This window comes from Pagrus pagrus (genome assembly GCF_965226575.1).
Source record: "Pagrus pagrus genome assembly, chromosome: 15".
Lineage (NCBI taxonomy): Eukaryota > Metazoa > Chordata > Actinopteri > Spariformes > Sparidae > Pagrus > Pagrus pagrus.
In genome coordinates, this window is record NC_140199.1 from 27170335 (window position 1) to 27196273 (window position 25939).

General features: G+C 43.6%; 1 protein-coding gene across 3 annotated transcripts in view; it reads right to left on the reverse strand.

Moving 5' to 3' along the window:
• Positions 1–2941: 2941 nt before the first annotated feature.
• zswim8 (zinc finger, SWIM-type containing 8) overlaps positions 2942–25939 on the reverse strand; it is a 45424-nt gene continuing 22426 nt past the window's right edge. Inside the window, exons 10-26 of one of the 3 annotated variants that reach the window (XM_084375213.1) lie at positions 24611–25910; positions 23269–23400; positions 22780–22959; positions 22227–22410; positions 17749–17847; positions 17424–17548; positions 16972–17293; positions 13573–13728; positions 13107–13329; positions 9129–9418; positions 8786–9009; positions 8098–8595; positions 7469–7646; positions 7139–7312; positions 6920–7039; positions 6555–6733; positions 2942–6245 (exon numbers count right to left, since the gene is read on the reverse strand). In XM_084375213.1, the coding sequence (XP_084231339.1) occupies positions 6042–6245; positions 6555–6733; positions 6920–7039; positions 7139–7312; positions 7469–7646; positions 8098–8595; positions 8786–9009; positions 9129–9418; positions 13107–13329; positions 13573–13728; positions 16972–17293; positions 17424–17548; positions 17749–17847; positions 22227–22410; positions 22780–22959; positions 23269–23400; positions 24611–25910 (4588 nt within the window). In that variant the 3' untranslated portion in view covers positions 2942–6041. Of the gene's footprint in view, positions 6246–6554; positions 6734–6919; positions 7040–7138; positions 7313–7468; positions 7647–8097; positions 8641–8785; positions 9010–9128; positions 9419–13106; positions 13330–13572; positions 13729–16971; positions 17294–17423; positions 17549–17748; positions 17857–22226; positions 22411–22779; positions 22960–23268; positions 23401–24610; positions 25911–25939 lie in introns of all 3 variants that reach the window. The other 2 variants (XM_084375211.1, XM_084375212.1) reach the window with 2 other exon arrangements.

Below are 25939 nucleotides of genomic sequence, written 5' to 3' on the forward strand. Positions count from 1 at the left end.
TTATGCTGTGGGGCTGTTTTGCTGCAAGTGGATTTGCTGCTCTAAAGAAAGTAAGTGGAATAATGAAGAAGGAGGATTATCTCCAAATTCTTCAGGAAAACCTAAAATCATCAGCAGAAGATTGGCTCTTGGGTGCAGTTGGGTGTTCCAACAGGACAATGATCCCAAACACACATCAAAAGTGGTAAAGGAATGGATCAATCAGGCTAGAACTGAGGTTTTGGAATGGCCTTCACAAAGTCCTGACTTGAACCCCATCGAGAACATGTGGACTGTGCTGAAGAAACAAGTCTGTGTCAGGAAGCCAACAAATTTAGTTGAACACTGATTCTGTCAAGGGGAGTGGTTAAAAATGTATCCAGAGGACGACCAGAAGCTTGTGGATGGATATCACTGTAATAACTGACTGTAATAAAAAGTCGTCCACATAAAGTGATACCTTATGAGATTTACCACCCTGGGAGATACCATCTTCTGCCCTAGAGCTAAAGCAAGAGGCTCGATCAAAATGTGTGTGTTAAATGTAAATTACTGAAACATCAAATAGTCTGCATTTAGGCTCCTACATTAACGCCTCTAATTGTTATCAATGTCCTTGAAACAATTACTCAAAATTGTAATATAATGGAGCCTACATGCTATCTTAAACTTAAACCATCTTTGGGGAAATCTTGGAATTCATCACCCCATCGTAAACAAGTAAGCCCTTCAGCTCGAGTCCATCACCATCCTTATCACGTTGTCCTAAGAAGACATAACTTTGTTATTGGGCGTATCGCTGGCGTTCTTCGGGATGCGTGAGGTATTCTTTGCACCAACGTTTCCAGAAGAAGTCAGTGAGTTACTGAACTTGTCTCCATCTTCTGTTGGTGTATTGGTCATCTTTGTTAAATACTCCTGGTGGTAACTCGGGCGTGACTATGAGTAACAACAGGTGGTTCAGTGTTCAGGCCTCTAAATGATTGAGGTCTGAAGATGCCTTTGTGATAGGCCTGCTGTTAATGATGGCCTTAGCTTCACACAACAAGGTATGGAGACCTTCTTCATCCAAAGGTTGATTCTTCACAAGGCATCTTGGATGATGGCCTTGCATAAATTGTCAAACCCTAGTCTGTCTTCGCGTTCCAAGTTTAATACTGGCGCGCTCTTTGAGGCATTGCTGGCTGAACATTGTGTTTCACGTTAGGTGAAGGTGAAGCCTGCTGTGGTGGCGGTTGAGGGTTAGCTTTCACCTCTGTTTTACCAACCTGTTCATCATCTTCAACGATGCCTCTTCATTCTGATCTTTTCTCTTTTACTGCTAATTATACTGTGTGGCCTGCCCCCTTCCAGGTCACCATGGTGGACAGGAGGTTGTTTTGTTCTTCTTTTCTGTACATGCGACATCTATTGCATGTCTGTCCGTCCTGGGAGAGGGATCCCTTCTCTGTGGCTCTTCCTGAGGTTTCTTCCACCTTTTTTTCCTGTTAAAAGCTTTTTTTTCTCAATATGACAAGTTTTTCCTCACTCGAATCAAGGGTCTGAGGACAGAGGATGTTGTTCACTGTACAGATTGCAAATCCCACTGAGGCAATGTGATTGTGATTTTGGGCTATATAAATAAAATTGATTTGATTTGATTTCTACCGGATTTGCCTTTGTTCATGTCATCTTCCAAACTGTCGGTACGGGAATGAACCAGTTCGGTATCGTGTGTATGTAACCTAACCTAACCATATCTGGGGTTGATTGAAAAAGTTCTAATATTTACCAAAAATGTCAGGAGTCTGGCTGTGGGGGAGGGGGTGCTCAGTACCAAGCAGAATTATAGCTGATTTCCAAGAGGGCTTGGCAGGTCTACATGGCTCCCTCTTAGTGCTGGTCTCTTTGCAGGAGCTGAACCTTGAGGTGTCAGCCTGCACCTGGATCTCAAATTTCAGCCAGTCAGACAAGGAGGGTAGGGATGGAGACATGCTGAGGATGGATGAACATGTGTAAAGCTTCTGAATTACTTCTCCCAGGTGTTTGATCTGCGTGCTGAGTTGATCCGTCTCCATCATACTCCCTCAGTTGTCCCAGCCTGTATTCACTCTGCCAGGTCTTAAGGTTGAGATATTAGTTGCACAGCTTTAAGTTCCATTGCAGCTAGAAGGGTGTCATGTTTTTGCATCAGGTCCCGGTTCTGCTTTCGCAGCCCCTCTGGGTCATTGTGCAGTTGCACCACTGGACCGCTAGAGGGAGGAACGTGCTGGTCTAGAGAGATGGGCTGCTCATCATCATTTGCTGATGTCACTGGTGGGCTCCAGTTGCCTGGGCCAATAAGGTCTTCGTCCTGACGGTGTGCAGATAGAGTTGTCAGCCTCCTGGCTTGCACTAGTAGTTCCCTATCCTGGGTGGTTGACATCTTGTACAGCAGTAGGCCCTGGAGTAGGCATGAAGGACCATGAAAAAACTATTGTAACTTGCCCACTGCAGGGTGTCCAACTTAACAAGAGGTGTCTGATTGTACAGTCCAGGAAGTTATATGTGATTGTTTCCTGGTTTACACACTCAACTTAAAGGAAAATACCAATGTCAAAAGTCCATTCATGGCTGTTGCAATCCTCCTGTCTAGCTGCCTGAGTGCATGTGCTGAGCGAGAGGGCCGATTCGGTGCTCACTCTCTCCCTGATTGGTCATGCATCAGGAGAGAGGGGGAGAGAGAGAGAAAGTGCTGGCCTTGCTGCTATAATAAAAAACATATTTTTAAGGATGAATGGAAATGTGGAAATGTCTTGTGTACTGCTGGGGGAAAAAAGGACAATTTTATTCCTGTCTGATGATCTTATAAATTATGCTACTGCTCCCTCTTGTGGCCATTGCTGAGTGTGCAGGCAGCGTCAGGAGCACAATGTGTTTCACCTCTGTAGGGAGATGACCGAGAACTCCTACTAAACCCCACACACCACTCACAGCACGCTAGTGTTTTGAATTATCTTTATTAAGTAAACTCTACACTTTTAGTATTGCTTTTATCTTTTTTTTTATTCTTTTCACTAAATTAGAACCTTTTGCAATCAGCACATATAGAATTTTTCAATCAAGCTACACTTTTTGAGGAATACAAAAATATCACAGTACATTTTCTACTAAGTCACCTTCACCTGTGAGGTCCAGAGCCAATCAGAGAGGCAGGTTCAGAACCACAGCAGCTGCCTAGACGGAGATGGAACGTCAACATGTTTTAAAGTAACAGCACCATGGTCTATGAGCTAACCACATTGAAGAAAAGGGCCACTCAAACACACTCATGTGTCTGATTTCCAACAGCTCCGGGTCAGTGTTTGGACTTGTGTGCATTACACAGCTCAGTGAAGAAGGGCTTTTCAGGGCCAAACAATGGCTGGGTCTCATTTATAGGGCTGTTATGGTCTCTGAAGGTGTGGCTTTGGAGGTATCCCTGTGTTAGATAGTCTACAGAGGAAACATTATGAAGGTATTGCAAAATTACAGCTGTAGCCTTATAAAGACAAGTGAGCGACACACAGTGAATTTTGGAATAGTAAAAACCTCAAGGAGCGTCCAAATTCAATAGAAGAAGATGGTGAAAATGAGACACAGCCACTGTCTGGGCCCTGTATGGGACAGTCTTACCCAATGTGTGACATGCTTCCCATTGAAAACACACATTTGCCAAACCAACTACTAAACTCTCAATTATCTATCTTGGAAAAACAATGTATACTCGTTGAAAACACTTCCAGTCAAACCTAAATCCCAGCTTAACGCAGCTTGTTCAAGTTTGTTTTGAGAGTGTGGCCAGAATGGTGTCATTACTGACCCCTGTGACTGATTGGGGATAAAACAACAAGTGGTAGTGTCTAACAGAAAGGGCAGTAAGCTCATTCTTGTTCGGTGCACCAGAACAGGGATGGGAGGAAAGATTTTATCATGGATCACAGTAAAAACACTGAAGATAAGTTGATCATGGTGAATTTGCTCACATCAGTGAAATAGCTGACTTGCTCAATGGCGTGCAGTCCTATATTTAAATAATATCGCCACAACCTGCATCTTTCTAGTGGAAAAACTGTTATGTCAGGTGTGAGTAAAGGCTATGGATTCCAAACTAAAAGAAAGACAGGTGGATGAGGTCCCTAACATTTATTTATTCTTTATTTATGAAGGGGGACCTTATGATTTATGATTACCTTATTTAAGTTGGATTGTTTTTCACTATAAAGGATGTTCACTATCACTGTGTGTCCTATCTGCGGTGTAATACAAATATTTGTTTCCTAACAAAATGCATGGTCAAGTGATTGCAGTATGTTTTGCTGCCATTTGAAGAGTTTTTAGTATATTTTGATGATTATCAAGACAATACTGTGAATTATTTTGGCCAGGATAATCAAGATATGATATTGTCATATCATCCCATGCCTATACCAGAATGAACTGAAGAAGACACTGCACCCAACATTGTACTTTGATAATACATTAATATCTGTTCTTTGTGTAGCCTGTCTGTCATGTTTTCAGACTCTGTTTTGGGCTTACAAGAAGGAAAACTTGAAAACACAAAGATGAGCACCAGCACTTTAACTAGTTTGGCAAATGTACATCTGGGGAATTTCACCATGTCCAATACAGGGCAGTTCACAGCTGCTTTCTAAACTTTTCAATGGAAGCATCTGAGACTGTTGATGCATTTGAATTAGTCAGTGATTAGGATGTTGAAAAGAAAGGCTGGGTATGGAATCTCAATACTTTTTGAGTACACACTGATTAGTGTGTGTATTACTGAGTATTAACAACTGATGGCACTGAATGCTTGGTGTCTTGTAAGTTACACTTGTCTTTAATGTAATTCCTAATTTAGTTTTGTACTGGATTTGATTTTAGATTAGATTTAGCTCAATTGTGTTTAGACAGCATTGCAGAGAGAATTTAGCTTATTTTGTTTAATGTCTAGAAATATTTTGTAGAAAAGCATATTTATATTTAGCATAAAAGGCATCAAAAAACATATTTGTCACCTAATAAAAATCTGTGGAGCCTCTAATTGGACATGAGCAGAAACCACCACAGAGACTTTGGTGAGCACCACAATCTGCTTGGAGAAAAGATGTTTTGAGTCTTAAGAAGGTCCAAATCAAAAAATGTAAATGATACCCAGCCTTATTGACAAGTTATAACACAGGACTGATCCAGATGTAGTGACTGCTGCACACTCAGTGCTTGGAGCAGTGGTTAGGTGGCCTCTGGTTTTGGTCTGGAGCTGTGTTCGAATCACTCCTCAGGCAGGCTGAAATGTAAATATGGATCCCACACAACAACAACAGCACCTTTAACATTCTCTCATTCTCTTCCCATTCCTCTCTGCATACATGTTATATTCTATACAAAATATATATAAAAAATGAAACAAAATACTGAAAAATCCCCACTCGTACTCACAATATAATTTCTCATATTAAACCTTTTTTTTCCTTGCAAATCTTCCTCGTCTCCCACTCTGCAAAGATTCAGATCCATAGTGACAAGCTTTTGGCAAACGATGCCTTGCAGCACCTACCACTCTGGACAGGAATGTTGCAGCATGAAAATGAGCCACACTTAGTGGTTTCACTCAAAACAGAATGAAACAAAACTACAAAACACTGGAAATGAAGTGAGGATGGAGGCTGAGAGATCCCCGTCAATGTCTTCAGTTTAGGGGAAATGGAAGAGACAGGTTAGATGAAGAAAGGAAGGAGTACACTTTAATTCCACAGTTACACAAACATGAACCATGATAAAACAAGAGTGAGGAGTCTGTCAAGAACAGAGGAGAGCAGGAGGTGGACCTGGCGTCTCCTCTGAGGTCTGGGTCAGGGGTACCGGAGCTGATTGTACTGCCAGTGTGCTGTGTTTGTTTGTGAGTCCACATAGCAGGGAGCAGGGTCCCTGATAGAACCAGACAGCATGAATGTGGCCAGCTCAGTGCAATGGCAGTAGCAATGCTGGAGGCTTAAGAGCCGCTGGATGGGATTCCTGAAGTCCAGGCCCAGAGCCAGCATGCTCCCCACTGAGCAGCCCGCTCAGGGGGAGAAGGTTGCCATCTCCAGGGAGATGCGCTGCCACAGCTCCTTGGTCTGCTTGCCTCTCTTCAGGTTCTGCAGCACGTCATTGAACTGCATCATACCCACGGGGGTCAGGCAGAAAGCACCTCGAGCACTGCGGATGATGTTGACAAAGTCATCGTAGTCGGCAGGGGTCAGGTGGATGAGCCGATGGTGGATGTACTGCAGAGAGACAGAGGGAGGTCTGATTCTACAGGCAGTCTGATGGACAATTCAGAGATTCTGAGATAGCAACATAGACAAGAAGCTTGTGCTCATAACAGTGCGGGATGTAAACATTAACGGTGTCCTCCTCAGCTGAACAGTAATGTTAGCTAGCTAGCCTCTCATCCCTGAGTAGATGCACAAAGCACCTATTCTGACCAACTCACTGCAACTGCTGGAATGTAAACCAGGAATAACTATTTACTGACATTCTTCTGCAGATCATATTGCAGCTGCGGCTGCAGTATGAATGTTGATGTGTTGTACCTGCAGGTAGGCCTGTTGGCAGCGCTGGACGAGCTGATGGAACGCAGGTGTTCGGAGGTGGGCATGGATGTGGGCGGGGTTCAGCCTCTGCAGAGCCTCCATGATGATCTCCTGCAGGACAAATGGACTGAGGACACCTTTTGCTGCTCCAACACAGAACTGGTACACATAGTTGACTCCTGTCAGGAAGAGAGGAGAAAACAGATTGAATATGTAGAAAAGGAAAAGACAAATTTGCCAAGCTGCTGTTGTGTGCTTGCATACTCAAATATGATGCCTAAACAATCCATACATCACTAAACAAAATAATGAACATCAGCCAAATCATCCCTCATTTTTGTCCATTAATTCCTGTGCAGACTCACCTAGTCTTGCAGCCAGTCCCAGCAGCCATTTGACGTCCTCAGTGTATGGTGGGCTCCTGGAGAAGTTGTTGGGGTGGTCGTTGTGAGCCCTCCTGCCCAGCATCTCCAATGCCAGCATGCCTTCAAACCAAAGATCACATTTACTCAGTTAACTATACTATAGCTGTACTGTATGGACACTACTTAGTAAAATATAATCATACGACCCAAACTACTGACCAACTCTGTAGGCAGAGTGCAGGTAGTGCAGGCCCTGTTGGCTGATTGGCTGGTTGTGCTGCTCGTCCTCTGCTGGGAATGGAGTGCTGACCAATGAGCCAGGCTGGGAGGACAGGGAGGGGAGAGATGCTCCCTGTATGGCCTGGATGGTGGGGCCCGAGTGGACACTGCCTACTGTAAAACATGACGGGGACATCATACTGTTGAGCATTAACCCATCCCATGGCATTATCACATTGACCAATGTACAATAATGTTGCCTAAATTTAGAAGAAAATTGCTGTAGTTGCTGGGTTCAAACACAGACAACACACAGTGTATAGTCCTGACCTGCTACAGTGGTGCTCAGCGGCAGGCCGGTCTCAGTGTGGTAGGGATGGACGGCGATCTGAGTCATGGACGGTACAGGGACACCAGGGAAGGTCACAGCTGTGGCTGCCATAGGGGGCTGGGGGCCAGTGGCCACTGAGAATGGGTACTGGGCACCAATGAAAGCTGGGTGCATTCCCTGTAAGGTTGTCAAAAGTTTAGATACTTGTTCGATATCATGTGTTTAAGACGACATGGTATCCACATTCAAAAGTACTGAAAAACTGACAGAACAGATCTACAATCACATTTTCAACCCAAGGCTGCACAGATATTAACATTAGTACAAATGTGTTGGTGTGTGTTCAGTGACTTTTTCTCTACTGTGTGAGGGTTGTTAATCACAAAAAAGAGAAATATATAATTAAAACTGCAAGCACTTCAGGGCTGCCAATGTGTCGGGGCGTATTTAACGATGGTCAGACAAGCCTTACTTACATTCTCTTAACAAGCGAGTCTGGCTTTACATATACGTGATATGTACACTAAGTGCCTGCAGCCACCTTTGTAGTTTTGCATGTTCATGTAAAAACAACATCAAAACTATACTTTACCAAAAGTCCACTGATTGTATAAGGGAAAGTTCTGACCTGTGGATATGCAGCTCCAGACACAGGGAAGACTGTGGGTCGGGGGACGTGTTGCAGAGGATGTCCCAGATACTGTGGGGTGCAGACGGTGGGGAGATGGGCCTGGATGGTGGTGTAGGGGTGGAGGCCTTGGCTGTGGGGGTGAGCCATGGCCTGCCCTGGCAATGCGTGGGACTGGTAAATGGTGGAGCCCACAGAGATGACAGGTACGACGGCTGCTGCAGTGACTGAGGCTGTGACGGCTGCCATCCCCTGAGACTCCATGTTGGCTCCTGTGTCGAGGACAACACAGCTGGTCTCTGGGGGCCTCCTGCCCGAACCCCCGTTGGCCCCGCAGCGCCCAGAGGTCTCTCTAAGCTGGCCTGAGCCCCCACCCACTGACTGCTCATACAGCCAGTACCACTGGTGAGCCACCTCAAAGAGAACCTCAGGGTAAACACCTCCACCCTTGGCTGCTTCCTCTACTGCAATGCAGGCCTTCTCCAGCATTACATTGTCCTGAAGAAAGACAGTGACAGATGGGGACCGATGGTAAGGGAGAATCTATGAGGAGCAAAGAGGAGATAACTATGGATGGATTTATTTACCACAATACATCATGTATGGTTTTTATTCACTGTTTTGTCTTTTTTTTACTTTCACTGATCTCAAGACAATGAACAACAGGTCACTCTGAACTGTACAGTACCTGCTCTTTGCACTGCACCAGGGCTCTCTGGATCTCATTAGGATTGAGGGCATGAGCGTGAGGCAGGCAGCTCAGGGCCAGCTCTGCCGCCGCTCTCACCATGTTGGGGTCCCTTGCTCGAGACGCTCGGTCAGCCAAGGATGCCACCTCTGGAGGGGTGAGGTGACCGTCCCAACACTCCACCAGAATGTTTAGGGCAGCGCTGCCGATCTCCATGGCCTGACCTGAGACAAAGAGAGAGGATGAAGTATTTGGGCAGGAAGACAAGTAACGAATAACAACACTGGATTTAAAAATCTTTATGTTTCTGTCGAATTGTTTTTCACACAACAATCCCCCTCACCAGTGATCCAGGATACATGGGAGGAGTAGGTCCTGGACAGCCAGTTGGGTGAGACAAAGTTGTGAAGGCCAAGAGCATACAGGCCAATCTCAAAGGCACACAGGTGCAGGTTTCTGTGGGGCCCCTGGTGGCCCCCGCTGGCTGAGGGCTGGGTGAAAATGGAGGTGGAGGAGTTTCCTCCAGCTTTGATCAGCACCGTCTTGGCCAGTTCAAAGTAAAAATGAGCTGCTGCCTCCGATGGCTGGTTGGGCACATGGGGCGCATGGCACTCTGGACGTCGCCCTTTGTACCTGAACACAGGGACACACAACATGCTAATTAGAATAAGTTAGAATGAAGACACAAACAGAGTTACTGTCAGTCTGGTTTGTTTTCAAGAAAAAATCCATTCAACAAAGTATAATGATCTCTCCAGGCATGTCTGGTCCTACATAACTCAGCTTTACGCCATCTTTGATCTATACTCTGATTAAACTGTACAGTTTGTATATTCTGTGGCCCTCTCGTTTGTTACATTATCTGTGTCTTTTGATTGGTAAGAAAAAGTAGTATTTTCATTTGCTCTCCTTTTAGATTTCAGGTAAATAACTGGACATCAAATTCAACGATTTACTGAAAGTATAAGAGCATCAGACTGCCAATTTTTATTTCAAATAATTTTCATCATATGAAAGTCACTTGTATAGCAGCACATCATGTTACTATCAGTTTCTCTTTGATAATAAATGTTTAATGTGTGCCTTCATTGTGAACTGACGTGATCTGACACCTGTTTGTTAACATGTAGTTATCTCGACTGTTTATACAGTTCTGAATTAGCGCCATGAACCAGTTTACTTGCGGATCAACCAAGCAACCAACACAACTTTTCCCCGCAGAAAAAGTTTTGGAACCACTGTTAGGCATTTTGATGCTAAGCTTCCAATTTCTTTTAGCAATGACTGGTGATTTATTATATTCTTGGTTATTGCATTCAGAACAGTAATGACCTTAGCCATCTGACTGTACTGAATCAAGCTTTTGTTGCAGGCAACTGCAAACAGATACAAACAGAGCTGTGACTGCTCAGCTTGGGCTATTTCTGTGTTCTGTGTCAAGTTTTTGAGGCTGGAGGAGATGTTGAGAATCAAGACAATGTTAAGGAAGTTGAAAAAAGCCCAGTTATATTTTCTTTTTCAGTAACTAACACACTTTTAAATAATACAATTCCATCACATTTCCCATTCTTCTCACTGAGACCCCTGCTCTCTATCACAGTGAAAGAAAGCAGTAATGAGACAAGGAGAAAGTAACCTGGATGTGACTCTTGTTCTGTAAGTACATTCATAGCCCACTCGATATCAAACTTGATAACAGGCTGTTTTGTTGTGAACTCATCTTATTTTTTAGTCTTTCAATAATCTAGCTACTGTCCTTATACTTGTCTATGGCTATGTTCACGCAACTATCCAAATCTGGTTTTAGGCATATCCAAATAGTATCCAGATTCATTTTAAAAGGTCTGAACAGCATAAAACCACATGAAATGTGATTCTTGCTAATCAGATCCAAACTATATTTGTAGGTGGTTTGACAGTTTTTCCAGCAGCCTTCAGTCGGTACAGGAAGTCACAGAAACAAACATGTTCAGACTCCATTATCAGTTTGAACGCACTCTTTGATTGTTGTTAATTATGACAGGGTAGCCCATTAAAACGCTACACAGGCGATCTGTTATTTCTCTTCATGGATCAACCATTTTCATGTCATGGATTTTCTTGAAAAAACGTCTATTAAATACATGGGATCTTGCAAAATCCTATAACTGTACAAATACTTTTTAAGTTTTGAATTTTTAAAGTTTGGCCCTCTGAGCTAAATTTCAGCATTTTAGTGATTCCCTGTATGTGAATTGTAAACCTCACCAATCGCTTATTTTTCACTGGATTAGGTTGAAATTTTCATTTAAATAGCTGCTGCTGAACGGTTACAGTAATCAAATTAATAACGGGTCATTAACAAAGTCATTTTTTACCAGAATGAAGACTGTCATTTTCAAAAATTCATTGATGTTAGCGTATCACAAATGGTGAGTTCAGAGCCTCCGTCAGCACTTTTGGCTGAGACAGAAAACAGCAGGAGTGCCGTTTGGAAATACTTCACATTCTAGGCAAACGAACAAGGAAGTTGTGCTTAACCACAAAAACACACTCACAGTACTATTAACTTTAGTTAATTTGTAAGACTACTTAGAGTCAAGAGTTCTTTGAAATGGCCTGATCTAAAGAAAAGAACCATTGTAAGTGTAATATTTCTCTTTAAGAGGAAAGCTGGGGAGGCTTTAACTTTACCTAATTTCTAAGATTAGTTAATCAGAAAATGTTGTTATTTTTAAAGGCCTGAAAGAAAATAACAAATGCTTCTAAAGGTGTGATATTTCACTTATAGTAGCAGAGAGAAGCTGAGGAAAGTCGACCTGCAACGAAAACGACATGCAATCAATCTTAACGTACCTCAAAAAGAATATTGTTTTTGTTTGTGTACACATATTTCAATTCTTGGTAATGTTCACTCTGCTGTTCTATACTAGCCGAGTAAAGACACACTTTGTTGTCATTTTACAACCTTGTTATATTTATCTTTTATCCAAAATATAAAATGTTATGCCCTCCTTGTTGTATTGTTTCTCAGCACTGTTCACTGCCTAGATAGCACACAGCATAGCATAGCACGGCTAAGCACAGGACTGTTTAATTCTGGTTGAGGTAATGCACGTGCTGAATCTATCTGTTTGTTCACTGTCCGGGTGTTATTGTGATCTCAGGTTAGGTTATTGGTAGTTTGCTTTGCTACATGGCAATTTGACGAATTTTGCTTGGTTCTTCCGGACACACACTCTGCATCATTGCTGAAACGAAGGCTTGCCTTTACGCTGCCTTTGTTTGTTCACACTGAACCGAGTAGCACCGGCATAAAGCCGCTCCAGTGTGTCATTTATACAGCATGTCGGCATTGCGGACCAAAAGACGCGTGACGGTACACATGACGTTGACATCTGTGTGTCTTTTTTTTCCAACGTGTTTCCCCCGGTGTCCTCCTGTTAATCTAAACATGTATCTGCCGTCTGTTTATAATCATATGGATGCTGTTATAATGTGTTGTGATTGAGATCCTGCCCACCATACATCCTGGAAAGTGACAAAGTTACATTATTTGCTCTAAGTAACATAATTACATAAACACCATCAGATGCCGTCTCGCCTCTGCAGCTCTGATACTACCTCCCGTAGCGGATCAGAGGCAGAACGAAACTGTCCTCCCTCTCCACATCTGTATCGGCACATGATTCCTGCCTTGAAAGGGCAGTTTGAATGGGGTTAATGTTGCCAACCTCTACTCTGTCAAGGACCATTACCAGCTGTTATGGTAATTTTGGTTATATTTTTTAATTATAAGTTAATTCTCAATCAGAGCTACAAAGTGACATTCTAGTACCTTTTATGAGACTGAATTATTGAATTGACTATCGTTTCCCTTCTTCAAGGGTGGTGCTCCTGATACGATCTAATGTAAATTAGATCTTATTATTTATCATGATTAATAATTGTCCTTGATAATCATGAATAATTATTGAGAATTTAACTCAAATTCGTAAGAATTGCGTAAAAGCACAACACTACTAAACCTCAGCCACACAACATGTGTTCTGTTAACAGAATAAATCTTCAAATCCGTCCAATAACTTAAAAATCTCTTCAATTCAGCAAAAATAAAAAGGTCTCATAAAACGTCACATTGCTGAGTCAAAATCTAAACCAGTCAGGTTTTAGGTCAGGTGACAGCCAGGTGTTCGCAGTCGGTGGAGAGCAACAATAATCTGCAACAAGCCTGATATTGTGGGCATCCATCCGTCTTTCAGATCTGATTTGAGAAACAAATCGGATTTGCCTGCTGTCTGAACATAGCCTTAGTGACCTGATGTGGAGGAAGACTGTTTACCTGCTGGTGTCGGTGCTCTTGGCCCTGGCTCCGCCCCCTGCCCTGCGAGATCCGCTGGAGGAGGAGGAGCCCAGCGAATCAGACGATGAACTGCTGATGCTGTCACTGTCCTGGCCCCGCCCCCAAGACGTTGCTGCCCAGCTGCCCCGGAGTGGCCGTCGGCTGAGGGTGGGAGAGCTGTCTGAGGTTGTCTCCGGAGCACTGCTGTCGATACTCGCCATGCCTGTCCAAACAACATCCACATCAAACTCACATCACCAATATTTGTTAATTTATTTTTGATCTGAAGTGGTTTTAGTTCATTTCTAAATACAAACTGTAGGTAAACAATCAGATATACCACATATATGACTCTAAAAATCAGCACTGTCTGACAATGTGGATAGAAGTTATGTTGATTCTCTGAAAGACTGGAGGGAGTGACATCCTGGGTAAAAAATATTGACATTAATGCAAAAGTTTGTACCGGTGTGTTTCTTCTTCTGGCGGACAGGTGAGCCCCAGCAGCGTTGGCTGTATCCACAGCGTGCCCCGAGTGCCAGCCGACTGGGCACTGTGGCCTCCAGTTTAAATGGAGCCGTTTCATTCTGCTGCTCAGTTGATGGTGGAGGCCCATCTGATACTGCAAAAAGAGAAAACAAACAGAGGTCCATCAAAGAATACTGTGTCACCATGGTATTTGCCTTATGTAAGGTAGGACGGAGTATCTGGGTTTCAGAAATGTCAAAAATCGGAATTTTGCTCGGCTGGAAGAAATCAATAGCAATCTTGGTCATGAGGTGATATTAATAAATTCAAAAAGATAGGATTGTTTCAGCCCTGTGTTGGCCTCTCTTTGCTCATTACCTGTCAATTTTCGATTTGATTTTAAGATTTTACCGAACTTTTAAAGACTTATCGGGCTGGCTCCTATTGCCAGTGCTGCTCCCAAACAAGCCAGAATGTAGCCTTAGATCCTTAGGCTGTATTCACAAAGAATCAGGAGTTGCAGGCTTGTGGGGTGGTGTAGGAGTGTCTCCATAATTTTGTGAACTTAATGTACCCAACAAAGCCTGAGCTAGTATGTTGCTAAAATACTTGGAGCCATTTCAAAGAAGTTACAGGTCCCAAGATCAACTGTGCAAACAACTGTTTGTAAGTATAAAGTGCATGGCACAGTTGTGTCACTGCCACCATCAGGAAGAAAACACAAACTATCACCTGCTGCTGAGAGAAAACTGGTCAGGATGGTCAAAAATCAACCAAAAACCACCAAAAAGCAAGTCTGCAATGGATTAGAAGCTGCTGGAAGACAGGTGTCACACAGTCAAGTTACATCAACATGGGCTGAGAGGCTGCCGTGCAATAAAGAAGCCCTCGCTTCAGACGAGGCACCTTAAAGCTTGACTGAAGTTTGCTGATGATGTTGGAGGGGAGAAGGTGAGGCCTTTAAACCCAAGAACACCATACCTGCTGTCAAGCATGGTGCTGGTAGTATTATGCTGTGGGGCTGTTTTGCTGCCAGTGGATCTTGTGCTCTAAAGAAAGTAAATGGAATAATGAAGAAGGAGGATTATCTCCAAATTCTTCAGGAAAACCTAAAATCATCAGCAGAAGATTGGCTCTTGGGTGCAGTTGGGTGTTCCAACAGGACAATGATCCCAAACACACATCGATGGATATCAAAAGCACCTAACTGAGGTGAAAATGACCAAGAGACATTTAACCAAATATTACAATTACTGTTTGTAAATTTTTTAGACCCAACAGCTTTGGTCATATTTACAAAAGAGCTATAATAAATTTATTATTGAACTAAACTTCATGAATGTTTTTGTAACCAAGTAGTTTGTGTTCACTCATTCCATCACAGAAACATGAGAGTTGTAGAAATCATTGAAGCTCAAGACTGCCATGATATACGTGTTCTTTACAGTGTATGTAAACTTTTGACCACGACTGTTTATCATAAACGTGGTTTTTAAACTGGTAAAAAAAAAGAGACTGCGTTAAGTGAACACAAGTGAAGCATAAGGTCATACAAAGAAATATTCACTGTGCTCCCCTGGTAGCATTAAGCCACGACTGACCTGTCCTACTCTGCCTCAGATCTGCAGGTCATGCCTTCGCTACGCATCGTACGATTTGTAATTTGGCATGTCGGTCCTATAGTGCGCATCCACAGATTAAAATAAACAAATGAATACATAAAAAACTAACCAGGATGTGGGGCCTATCATTATGGCTTTAAACTAGTGCACAAGCCCAACTGAGTGAATACACATAAATTGCGGATTTAAACTCCATTGTGTTTTTCATTAATGCTGTATGTTTTTAACCAAAGACTTAACATGCAGTGTAGAGACACCTATTACACCACTCAATATTAGTTAGGTATTTTGGGATATTTTAGTGTTTTTATTTGGGGAATATTTTTGGTCCCCCAAAACAATGCAACACATTTCATTTACCTGTTATCAGACATCTACTATCCAACTGTGGACACATACCTCACGCTGGATAATTAGCACATAGTCAGAACGGGTATTCACACCATGTGCATCGATGACAGCCTTACACCTTTGGTTTATAATTCTCACTAGATGTCAAATATTGTTTTGCAGTATGGCGCTCCATTCTGCAGCAACTCAGACTTCCTGGAGGTCACGTGGTGGTGGGTCAAGGGCATAGACGCAATGCTTCAACCGGTCCCAGAGATGCTCTATGGGGTTCAGGTAGGGTGACATGGCCGGCCATTCTGCGTGAGGGACACCAGCCTACTGGAGATGCATGATGACCACATGAACACAATGTCAGGCTGCGGTGTCATCCATGAACACGAAGTTCAGGGCGTACTGGCGCCTCTGGGGGATGATGATGGGCTCAATGATGTCCAGCAGGTATGACTGACCTGTGACTGTTCCATTGACAAACACCAGATCAGTTTTTCTGTCCATGGATTTTCCAGAACACTGTTGCACCACCTCCTCCAGCTCAAGGATTGGGGACCATGTTGACTGCTGCACAGTGCTCACCTCTACACCTCCAAACGCGTTGCCACCCATCATTCCGATGCAGGGTGATCCTGCTCTCAACAGTGGACACCACTGACAACAACTGCTGGATGGTCCAACCAACATGTTGCCTGGCCCACTGCAGACGTGCTCAACAGTGTCACATGCAACGGTCGTTTGGCGTTCAGTACATAGTGGTGTAGCCTGTTCCGGATGGTCTGATCAGACACATTGGTTCCTCTGATAGCCCTCAAACGTCTTTGTAGTTGTGTTGTAGTGGCACCACTACGAGGCCTTTCACGCACTGAACTGGTGTTACGATGTTGAGAGACCAGTCTGCTAATGACACTGAGACACTTGTCCATTAGCAAAATCAATTTGCCTACTCCCTGTCTGGATATGGGCCAAAGCCAGGTGGCGCTCCTGCTCAGTCAGGTTACGTCAGTTGACCATGACAATTTCAAATGGCCACAATGGACACACACTCATTATCCAGTGCCTTTTATAGCCCCCAAACAAACATTTTGTTCAATAACAGCTTCTACTATATTTGTGTGAGTTTTGAGTTTGACCCCTCATTCAAGTTATAGCCACAACTGAGCTGAAGCAGTTCCACAAACAAACCAAACCATTTTTTTGTTTTTGACACATGACTCTCCTATAACTATTAAAGCAACAAATATACTGTATATATACTGTATACACTGGCAAAATATATGCACCCATATCTCAATTTACCTAACTTATTTTGAGAATTGTACTGTATAGCGAAACATAGCAATTGCAATTACTATTTTTTAAAGATGAAGCTGCTGCAGATGCTCTACAGTACAATAAGATAGGGCACCCATAGAGGGGGTGGAGGTTCTCACCATGCTCCCTGGTCTCAGCAGTGCTCTCCCCTGCTGAATTGTTCTGCACCGGGTTCAGTTCAGCCTGATGAGCCAACTCCTCACCAGCCAATGCTACAGCAGAGGAAGAGCTGGAAGAAGAGGCTGCCACGCTGGTTGCAGATGAAGATGAGGGTGCATGTTTGGAAACACCGCCTGTGGCCCCACTCACCCCACTGTGGCTGGCGGCAGTATGCTTTGACGGGCTGCGCTGGCTGCCAGCTGCTGGCTTGCTGGAGTAGAAGGAGCTCAGGGTCTGGGGCTTGTGGGTTTGACTCTCCCTGTCCAACAACTTATCCAGTATCTGGGGGTTTGGGGGCAGAGGAAAGGAAGATATTAGCTGGCTTTCTCTGTTGAAAAGGTTTTGTGGCATATCAGAAATTCGTGCCATTTTCTTATCAAATGGTGAGAATGGTCACAGTAGTGATGGCTACCTTTTTGAGCTTGCTCTGGTCATCCTTATAGGTGATCATAAGGGCCAGGGCCAGGTCACCTTTCACTCGTCTGGTTCCTTCACATAGCAGAGGATGCTCTGCTTCACTTACTGTGGTCTTCATACCTGGAGACACATAGAGAACGGAGACAAATAGAAGGATTACAGCAGGAAGTGACAGGGAGACGGGATGAAGTGGACAGTGGACACAAAGGTAGGGGACGCCAGAGAAGAAGTGAGGAGAGAAAAAGAGATGTTTAGAAACAGAAACGGTGACTGAATCTAATCCAGACAGAAATGAAGGAAAAGGACAAGAATGAATTTACCGAGTGCAGCAACAGCAGCCTCGAAGCCCAGCTCCTCATCACCAGGCATCTCATTGTTGCGGTTGCGGCTTGGGGGACGGGAACCCGTTGGGGACACGACTGCACAAACAATTTGGAGAAAAGTGAAAGGGATGTTAATTCTTGAAGTTCCCATTTAAATGACTTAACGTGGGTTTTAAAAAATAAAGCTGGAACTTCTTCAGTCACTCTAACTCCTAAATTATGAGGTGGACAATGGTTGGGTATTACACTGAGAAAATAAAAATCTATTCAAGAAAGTGATAATATTTTAAACCAGACCTATTCAACTTAGTGCCCTGACGGCCCTGGCCCGAGGGGGTGGAGCCCCAGCCCGGCCCGACCTGACAGGTTTTCAGAATTCTCAGGCCCGGACCCGAAAAAAAGCCCGACTTTTCTTTTTTTTTTTTTTAAAAACCTCCCATAACAACCTGTAGGCTGTTAATGTTGCAGACATTAAAATAGTTTAATTGGGGTTTCTAGCGTGGTATTAAGCTATATTCATTATATCTTTATCTTAATATTGAAAGGAAACGAAATAAGGTCGGAGGTCTACAGGTCTGCACATACATATGTGCAGTTGTAGACCTCCGACCTTATCTGAGCACTTTTAATGGCATAAGTGGGTATATTTCGTTTCCTTTCAATATTAAGATTATTTAGAAAAGTGTTTGAAGCATTTTTGGGGTTGTTTAATTGATTATTTTGTTTTTTGAAGTGATTATTGATCTGATATCGCAGCAATTGTGGGCGGCAGGTCTAACTGCGTTCAAGCCCAAGCTCGGCCCGTGTCCGAGGTAGTGATGTGGTAATTGGCCCGAAGCCCGGCCCTCGGGCTGTCGGGCCCCTCGGGCCTCGGGCTCCGGCGCAGGACTCTAATTCAACTATTTTTTTTGAAGGGCCATATTTAAAAAATGCTATTTTTTTTCCTCCGCTTTGTTCATTTGTCGTTCCAAGTGAAAATCTAATGAGTCTATTCTGATTCGTGTTGGTTTAATGAAATAAGAATATTTTTGAATTTTTGAATGGACTAACCAGCCTACGAACAAAATGATCAAAAGACCGGAATGAGGTCCTGGTTAAAGGGCCACATTTGGGCCACGGCCGCCATTTGAATAGGTCTTTAACACAAACCATTTACTGTAATGTCTCTGGCTTGATTTCGGCTGAGGGTCTGTTGGATGTCAGACCTCTCCTTGTGCCTACATTTCCTGTCTGTATCTCAGCTGCCAAAAAAAAAGCAAAAATGTCATGAAACTAATCCTAAAAAAAATAAAACAAAGCAAAACAAAAAAGATTGCACTCTTGTGTGTGCACGCGCACATGCGGTGCGTGCTGGCGTGCACACACACACACGGTTAACGTTATTTTTTTTAACAACATTGTGAACTTTTTACCTTTTAAGCTATTCCAAAAAATGAAAGGAAAGTTTTCTGCCTTCATCCTTACTACTTAGTGTTATTGAGCTATAAACTGGGGAAAATCAGTTCACAAAGACTACCGGCATCTTTTAAAGTGGAATAGTTTCTTGCTTGCCGCCGCCTTGAAGGTCTCCAAGAGCAGAAGGGCTTTAGTAAGAGAGGTGACCAAGACCCGGATGGTCACTCTGGATGGGAGAAACTTCCAGAAGGACAACCATCCCTGCAACACTCCACCGATTTGGGCTTTACAGCAGAGAAGCCAGAAGGAAGCCTCTCCTCAGTGAAATACACATGAAAGCCCGCTTGGAGTAAAAAAGTACCTAAAGAACACTCAGACTGTGAGAAACAAGATTCTCTGGTCTGATGAAACCAAGATTGAACTGTCTGGTGTGTCATGTCTGGAGGAAACCAGGCGCCGCTCATCACCTGCCCAGTATCATCCCAACAGTGAATCATGGTGGTGGCAGAATCATGCTTTGGGGGTGTTTTCAGTGGGAGGGACTGGGCGCCTGGTTAGGGTTGAGGGAAAGCTGAACGGAGCAAAGTTCAGAGATATTCTTAGTGAAAACCTGGTCCAGAGCGCTCAGGACCTCAGGAAGGTTCACCTTCCAACAGGACAATGACCCTAAGCACACACCCAAAACAACACAGGAGTGGCTAAGTGACAACTCTGAATGTTCTTGAGTGGCCCAGCCACAGCCCTGACTTGAACCCAATGGAACATCTCACAGAGATGTGAAAATGACTGTCCACCCACAGTCCCCGTCCAACCTGACAGAGCTTGAGATGATCTGCAGAGAAGAATGGCAGAAAATCCCCAAATCCAGGTGTGCAAAGCTTGTCGCGCCATGCCCAAGAAGACTCAATGCTGTAATCGCTGCCAAAGGTGCTTCAACTAAGTACCTAGTAAATGAATACTTATGCCAATTTTTTCTTTTTTAATACATTTTGAAAAATTACAAAAATTCGGTTTCTGCTTTCTGATTATAGTGTATTGAGTCTAGATTGATAAGGGTAAAAAATAATTTTAACAATGGGGTCTGAATAATTTCTGAATGCACTGTGTGTCACCAACTGGAATTAACTAAGCAAACAGGTAAACACCTTCCATTGGATACTATCAACTTATTTAACCCTAACTGATGCAGTGAGTAGCTTCTCATTTCTTAACCAACCATGTCAGAAGACATATCCTGTGGTCGTAGAAAATATGTTACTCTGTTTCAGAAGGGTCAAACTACTGGCCTGCATCAAGCAAAGAAAACAACTAAGGAGATTACTGAAACTACTAAAATTGGGTTAAGAACTGCCCAACGCATTATTAAAACCTGGAGGGATAGTGGTGAACCATCATCTTCTGACCAAATGTGATTGGAAAAAATCTTGAATGATCGTGGTCAGAGATCACTTAAACGTTTGCTGAAATCAAATGGTAAAAAAATCAACAGTAGAACTCACGGCTATGTTTAATAGTGAAAGTAAGAACATCTCACACACACACACCATGTGAAGAGAACTCAAGGGACTGGGACTAAACAGCTGTTTAGCCTGAAGAAAACCACTTATCAGTGAGGCTAATCGGGAAATAAGGCTTCAATTTGGCAGCAAGCATAAAGATAAGACTCTGGAGCAATGGAAAAAAGGTCATGTGGTCTGATGAGTCCAGATTTACCCTGTTCCAGAGTGATGGGTTCATCAGGGTAAGAAGAGAAGCGGATGAAGTGATGCAGCCATCATGCCTAGTGCCTACCATACAAGCCTGTGGGGGCAGTGTAATGATCTGGGGTTGATTCAGTTGGTCAGGTCTAGGTTCAGCAACTTTACATGGCCTAAATATGAGGTCAGCTGACTACCTGAATATACTGAATGACCAGGTTTTTCCATCAACAGACTTTTTCTTCCCTGATGGCATGGGCATACTCCAGCATGAGACATCATTTTCACACATGGATTGGCCACCACAGAGTCCAGACCTGAACCCCAATGAGACTCTTTGGGATGTGCTGGAGAAGAGACAGCAGCCAGACTCTCCCATCATCAATACAAGATCTTGGCGAATGCGTGCCGTAGCCAAAGTTAAAGGCGGTCCAACGAAACATCAGTGTGTGTGACTTTCATTTTGGCCGGCTTAGGTCGGCCGGTAATTAAATTAATACATTTAAAACTCATAGTTATGACTTCAACTCATACTTCATAATACTTACATAATTTCAACATTCCAACATTTTAAAGTCCCATATTATTATAATTTTGTATCTGATAATTTCTACCTCGCTCATCGCATGGTTATTGCTTTTTCTCTGAAAATGATGATTTGCGTAAAATGGGAATATTTTTCCATTAAGCTTAGTTTTCATCTTATCCTTTTCTTTAACTGGCAGTAATGGGCTTCCATATTCATCACTGTGTACCTCACGGAAAGCCTGGCGCGGGAACCTTTTGGAGTTGGTGACAACAACTGCAGCAGGTAAGCTGATGGTTTTTTTAAAGCTGCTGCTGTTACTTTTGACATAATGCTTGACCCACTGTGAATATTTTTGCCACTGAAAATGTCAGAGCAGAAACTCCTGATTGAGCCTGGGCATGTCATGTTTCTATATCTATAAAGAGAAAACTAGTTGGCTTTGCTTATTTCAACAATCAGACCAAACTAGAACTATGTGAGACAAAAACAATATTAAAAGTATGTTTTTTGTTTTAAAAAGACACAGTACTCACAGCAAAAAATTACATATCCAGCAAGTCAAGTTCAACTTTTAAAATCTTATACTCTGAATTTCCAATGATCTGTGTTGTGCTCACCAATTAAGTTATTTATTTTCTGTTCATTTGAATTTTGTTTATCCACTCTCAGTTACAGTGTTGTCTTTTGCTCAGTCTTATAATTGTGTAACCTTGTTTCTATTCCAAGTGCCCCGTCTCTCATCTCTTGTTGTATCTGATGTGTTGTGTTGTTTTGTTCTGTTCTGTTTGAAAGAAAAGCAATATAAACTACTGACCATACAAATGTCCAACAATCAAACAATAATTGGTGCTTACCTGGGGTACACAGTACATCAAAGATGAAGCTAGCTAACATGAGAGGCAGCACAGGTCTGTAATCACAGAAGTTTCCGTCTCGGAGCTGCTCGCCTCTCTCTCTGATGGCCGACATCTCCACCAGGCCCAGCGGAATCTTCTTCAACAGCGCTACCACCTCCGACTCCTGGTAGGCCAGCTTCACCTGGTCAACACACAAACATACACTCTGTCAGTATGTGTGATACACGTTCATGTCTCCACATTCTATAAGCATAGTTTGGAGACACCATATACAATACAGTTTATACAAGGACAAGTAGCCAGTTTCTGCCTTTAAATGCTAATGAAGCTAATGGATGGTACAACCTTTTACAATGTTTGGCATACAGATGATTTCACTTTCCTTCACTCACACTCCTGCTTCATCTAGATATGATTATGTGATAAATAAATAATTAAAACACAGTGTTTTAGGAAAAGGAACTGTTAACATTGAATAAACATAACTCAACAACCATTCAATAGTATTAACTTTCAGGATTTGTGTGTGATTTGTGTGAGAGTGAGAGACCTCCAGAGCTTTGGTAGATGCCGGTGGTCTCTGGAGTTCCAGGGAGAACATGCCGGTGCTGAAGGCTAGGTTGTGTAGCTCCAGTCGTTCACTGAGAACAGTGAGGAGGAAGGCAGCTTTTGACAGCGTGTTAGTGGCTACCTGCGTCTGACGACTGGTTGACACCTTGCTCTTCTTACCCTACATCCAACATCCAGGGAAATAATAACGATGTTAGAACATGAAACAACACTTTACCACACTCAACATCTGTATTTTCTAACTTTAATGACTAGTTTATATTTGTTGCATGACTAGAAATTGGCACAGTAACAATTTGGGAGAGTAACAATGCCAATATAACACAGATATTAGAAAAATCTGATTGCTTTCCTCCTGCTACATAGTTTAAGATGATGACTGATGAGTTTGGAAGATTGACTAAAAGGAGAGAAGAGAAGTCAAAGGACACAGGAGAATGTGTTTTGACACTGCTAGGACTGGATTTACCTTAGTCTGTGGTTGTTCCACTTTCAGGTCTGGAGGGTTGGCTAACAGGTCTCTGGCCAGCTCCACAGCAAGCCGGCACGCCTCATTACTGTATCCATGAGCATGGAGAGCCTCTGCACATGCAAACAGCACCTGTACACACACACAGCAACAGTATTCAGAGGAGCACAGGGGTTTTCTCATCTATGCCGCTGAGTCTGGATGTTTTTTGTCTAATGGCATTAGGTCCAGTCAGGTGTAAACACAGCTGAAAATTAAAACAACCAGTAGAACAATAATGAGCAAAATAATCATTCTCCTTTGGTCAAGACATCTTCATTAGCTTGATTCGAAAGTCATGCATTCTTTTCACTAATGGAAATTCCTGTATTTTTTACAACCCAGATCTTACTTTTGAAATTGAGTTGAGAATTCTTTCTATTACTTAAAATAACGTTTTATTCACAATGTGCTGTAAAGACAGCTGGACACTTACACAATTAAGAGCAAGCAGCATGCAATCAGCCAGATTGACCGCTATCAGACTGATAGCATTTAACTCAATTACCACTTATTTGGAAGTGAAAGTTAAGGCAGCTGCAGGCAACAACGAAAATCCAAATTGCCATGTTCTTACTGGCAGTGTGGTTCAAGACTGAGACCATAAGCTCATTAGGAATACAGTTTACTGAGGTTATAAATTAAGTGAGAAGCAGGGTCATTTTCTCATACGTTCATGTACAGTAAGACTTTTTTTAAACCAGTGGAATTGCCCTCTGCTGGCCATTAACACAACGCAGGTACTGTAAAAGGCACCTCTACATTGGCAACACTTTTCAGACCCGGAAGCTGAGTCCACATTTTATAGTCAGTCAGTGGTCCATGATAGGAAGCTGTGGCAGCATGTAATCTGCTAGCGAAAGAGCAGTCTCTCTTCCACCGGTCCAGATGTGGTCATGCCAGGTGACCAGACTTAACTCACAGCTTACCAACAGGTAAGTGTCCACTACTCTGATTTGAGATGAATAATAGAGGTAATATCAGCTATGGTTGGCCTATTTTTTGTGCCCATTCACACAGGTATTGCCTCAATCAAACTGCTGTATTGACACTGTCAGTGTGTACCAAACATTCATGCCCACTGGAGAACACCAATATAGATGTTACTGTTACAGCTGAAAGATAATCAAATTCAAATGTCTTCTGGTAAATACAATTTTGACCAAATTGTTTGAAGGTGCGTTATGTGTGTGACGTGACCTTTATGGATGAGGTCAGAATGTGTTTGAATCTTTACATCCATTCCTGTAAAGCTCTGGCTGTGAACAATGTAACCAGCACAACACTTGTGCTCCTTCCTCACCTCCATGCGCCCCTCCTGCTCCAGAGGTTTCATCCCTGCAAAGATGTCTGGCTCCTCCTCCTGGTGGTTGTCAGCCAGCTGTCTGTCTGCTCCCTCCTCTGAGGCAACATTCAGGTAGTATGCCTGATAGTCATCCTCACCTACAGCCTCTCCTGCATCTCCACCTGCTGCTTCTGCTGCCTGGTTAGCTTGTGCACCTGTAGCTGATCCAGCTAATGCTGCCTCTTTGCCACCCTGTGGTGGTTTGGCAGCCTTTTCAGTGATACCTGATCTTGCTGTTGTGGTGGAGGTGGAAGGCTGGTTACTGCCAGCTGAATCTGCATCTTCATCTCTGTTTTGGACAGGCTCCACCTCCAGCTCTGCTTCCTTCTCTGTAGCATTGGGCAAGTCCATAACAACCACCACAGTCTCTTTGGGAGGGAAGCAAGGTGGAGCAGGCTCTGCAGCAGGAAGTGTAGCTGAGGCTTGGCTGACACGCTTTGTTTCAAACATCTTGCTCCCTCCGCTGCCGCTGCTGTACTTGCGTGAGTCTCTAAGCAGTGGGCTCGGGGAGGGCAGCATCTCTGGGGGTGGGGGGAGAAACTCAAAAGTGTTGCTGGCCTCAGCCCCCAGAGCCAGACTGCAGCCGTCGTCCAGGCTGAGTTCAGCCAGGTCCGGCTCCAGGGAGCTGTCCTCACTGCTGGTTCTTCTCTTGGCACTGGCATGCTTACCCCCTCCTAACCCTCCACTTCCTCCAGGACCTCCTACAGCTGCCCCCTTCCCACCTCCCTGTGTCAGTTTCAGCTTACCTCCAGAGGAGGAGCCCGGTCCTTTGTACATGCACTTCCCTCCTCCATCTTCCAAGGACAGAGAGACGCTCCCTCCCAGACGGACCAGCATCCCTCCCCCACCACTCACTGACAGACCTTTCCTCTTGGTCAGTATAGTTTCCTTGGGTCGCACTGCCACCTCCTGTTGGGATGAGTGCCCACTTCCTCTTCCTTTAAAATCTCCAGCTCCACTTTCCCCTCGCACTACACCACCGGTTTCGGAAGTTTCTCCACCTCCTCCTGCAGCAGCTTTGGCTCCTCTTTGGAGCTGCACTGCCCTGGACCAGCAGAATGTGGCACTCTTCTTATCAGCACTGCAGTAGGTGATGCCATCAAGTGGGTAGGCCACCTCCCAGTTGAAATAGCAGGACTCCACAGCGGGCTTGAAGCCCTGGAACAGTTTATCCAGAGACTTACGATGCTGTCCCCTCTTCACTATCTCTATCACTTTCAGGTGCCACTGCTTCAGCTGGCCTGCCAGCTCCAGACGCCTAGAGGAGAGCATACACGGTTTGCTGTT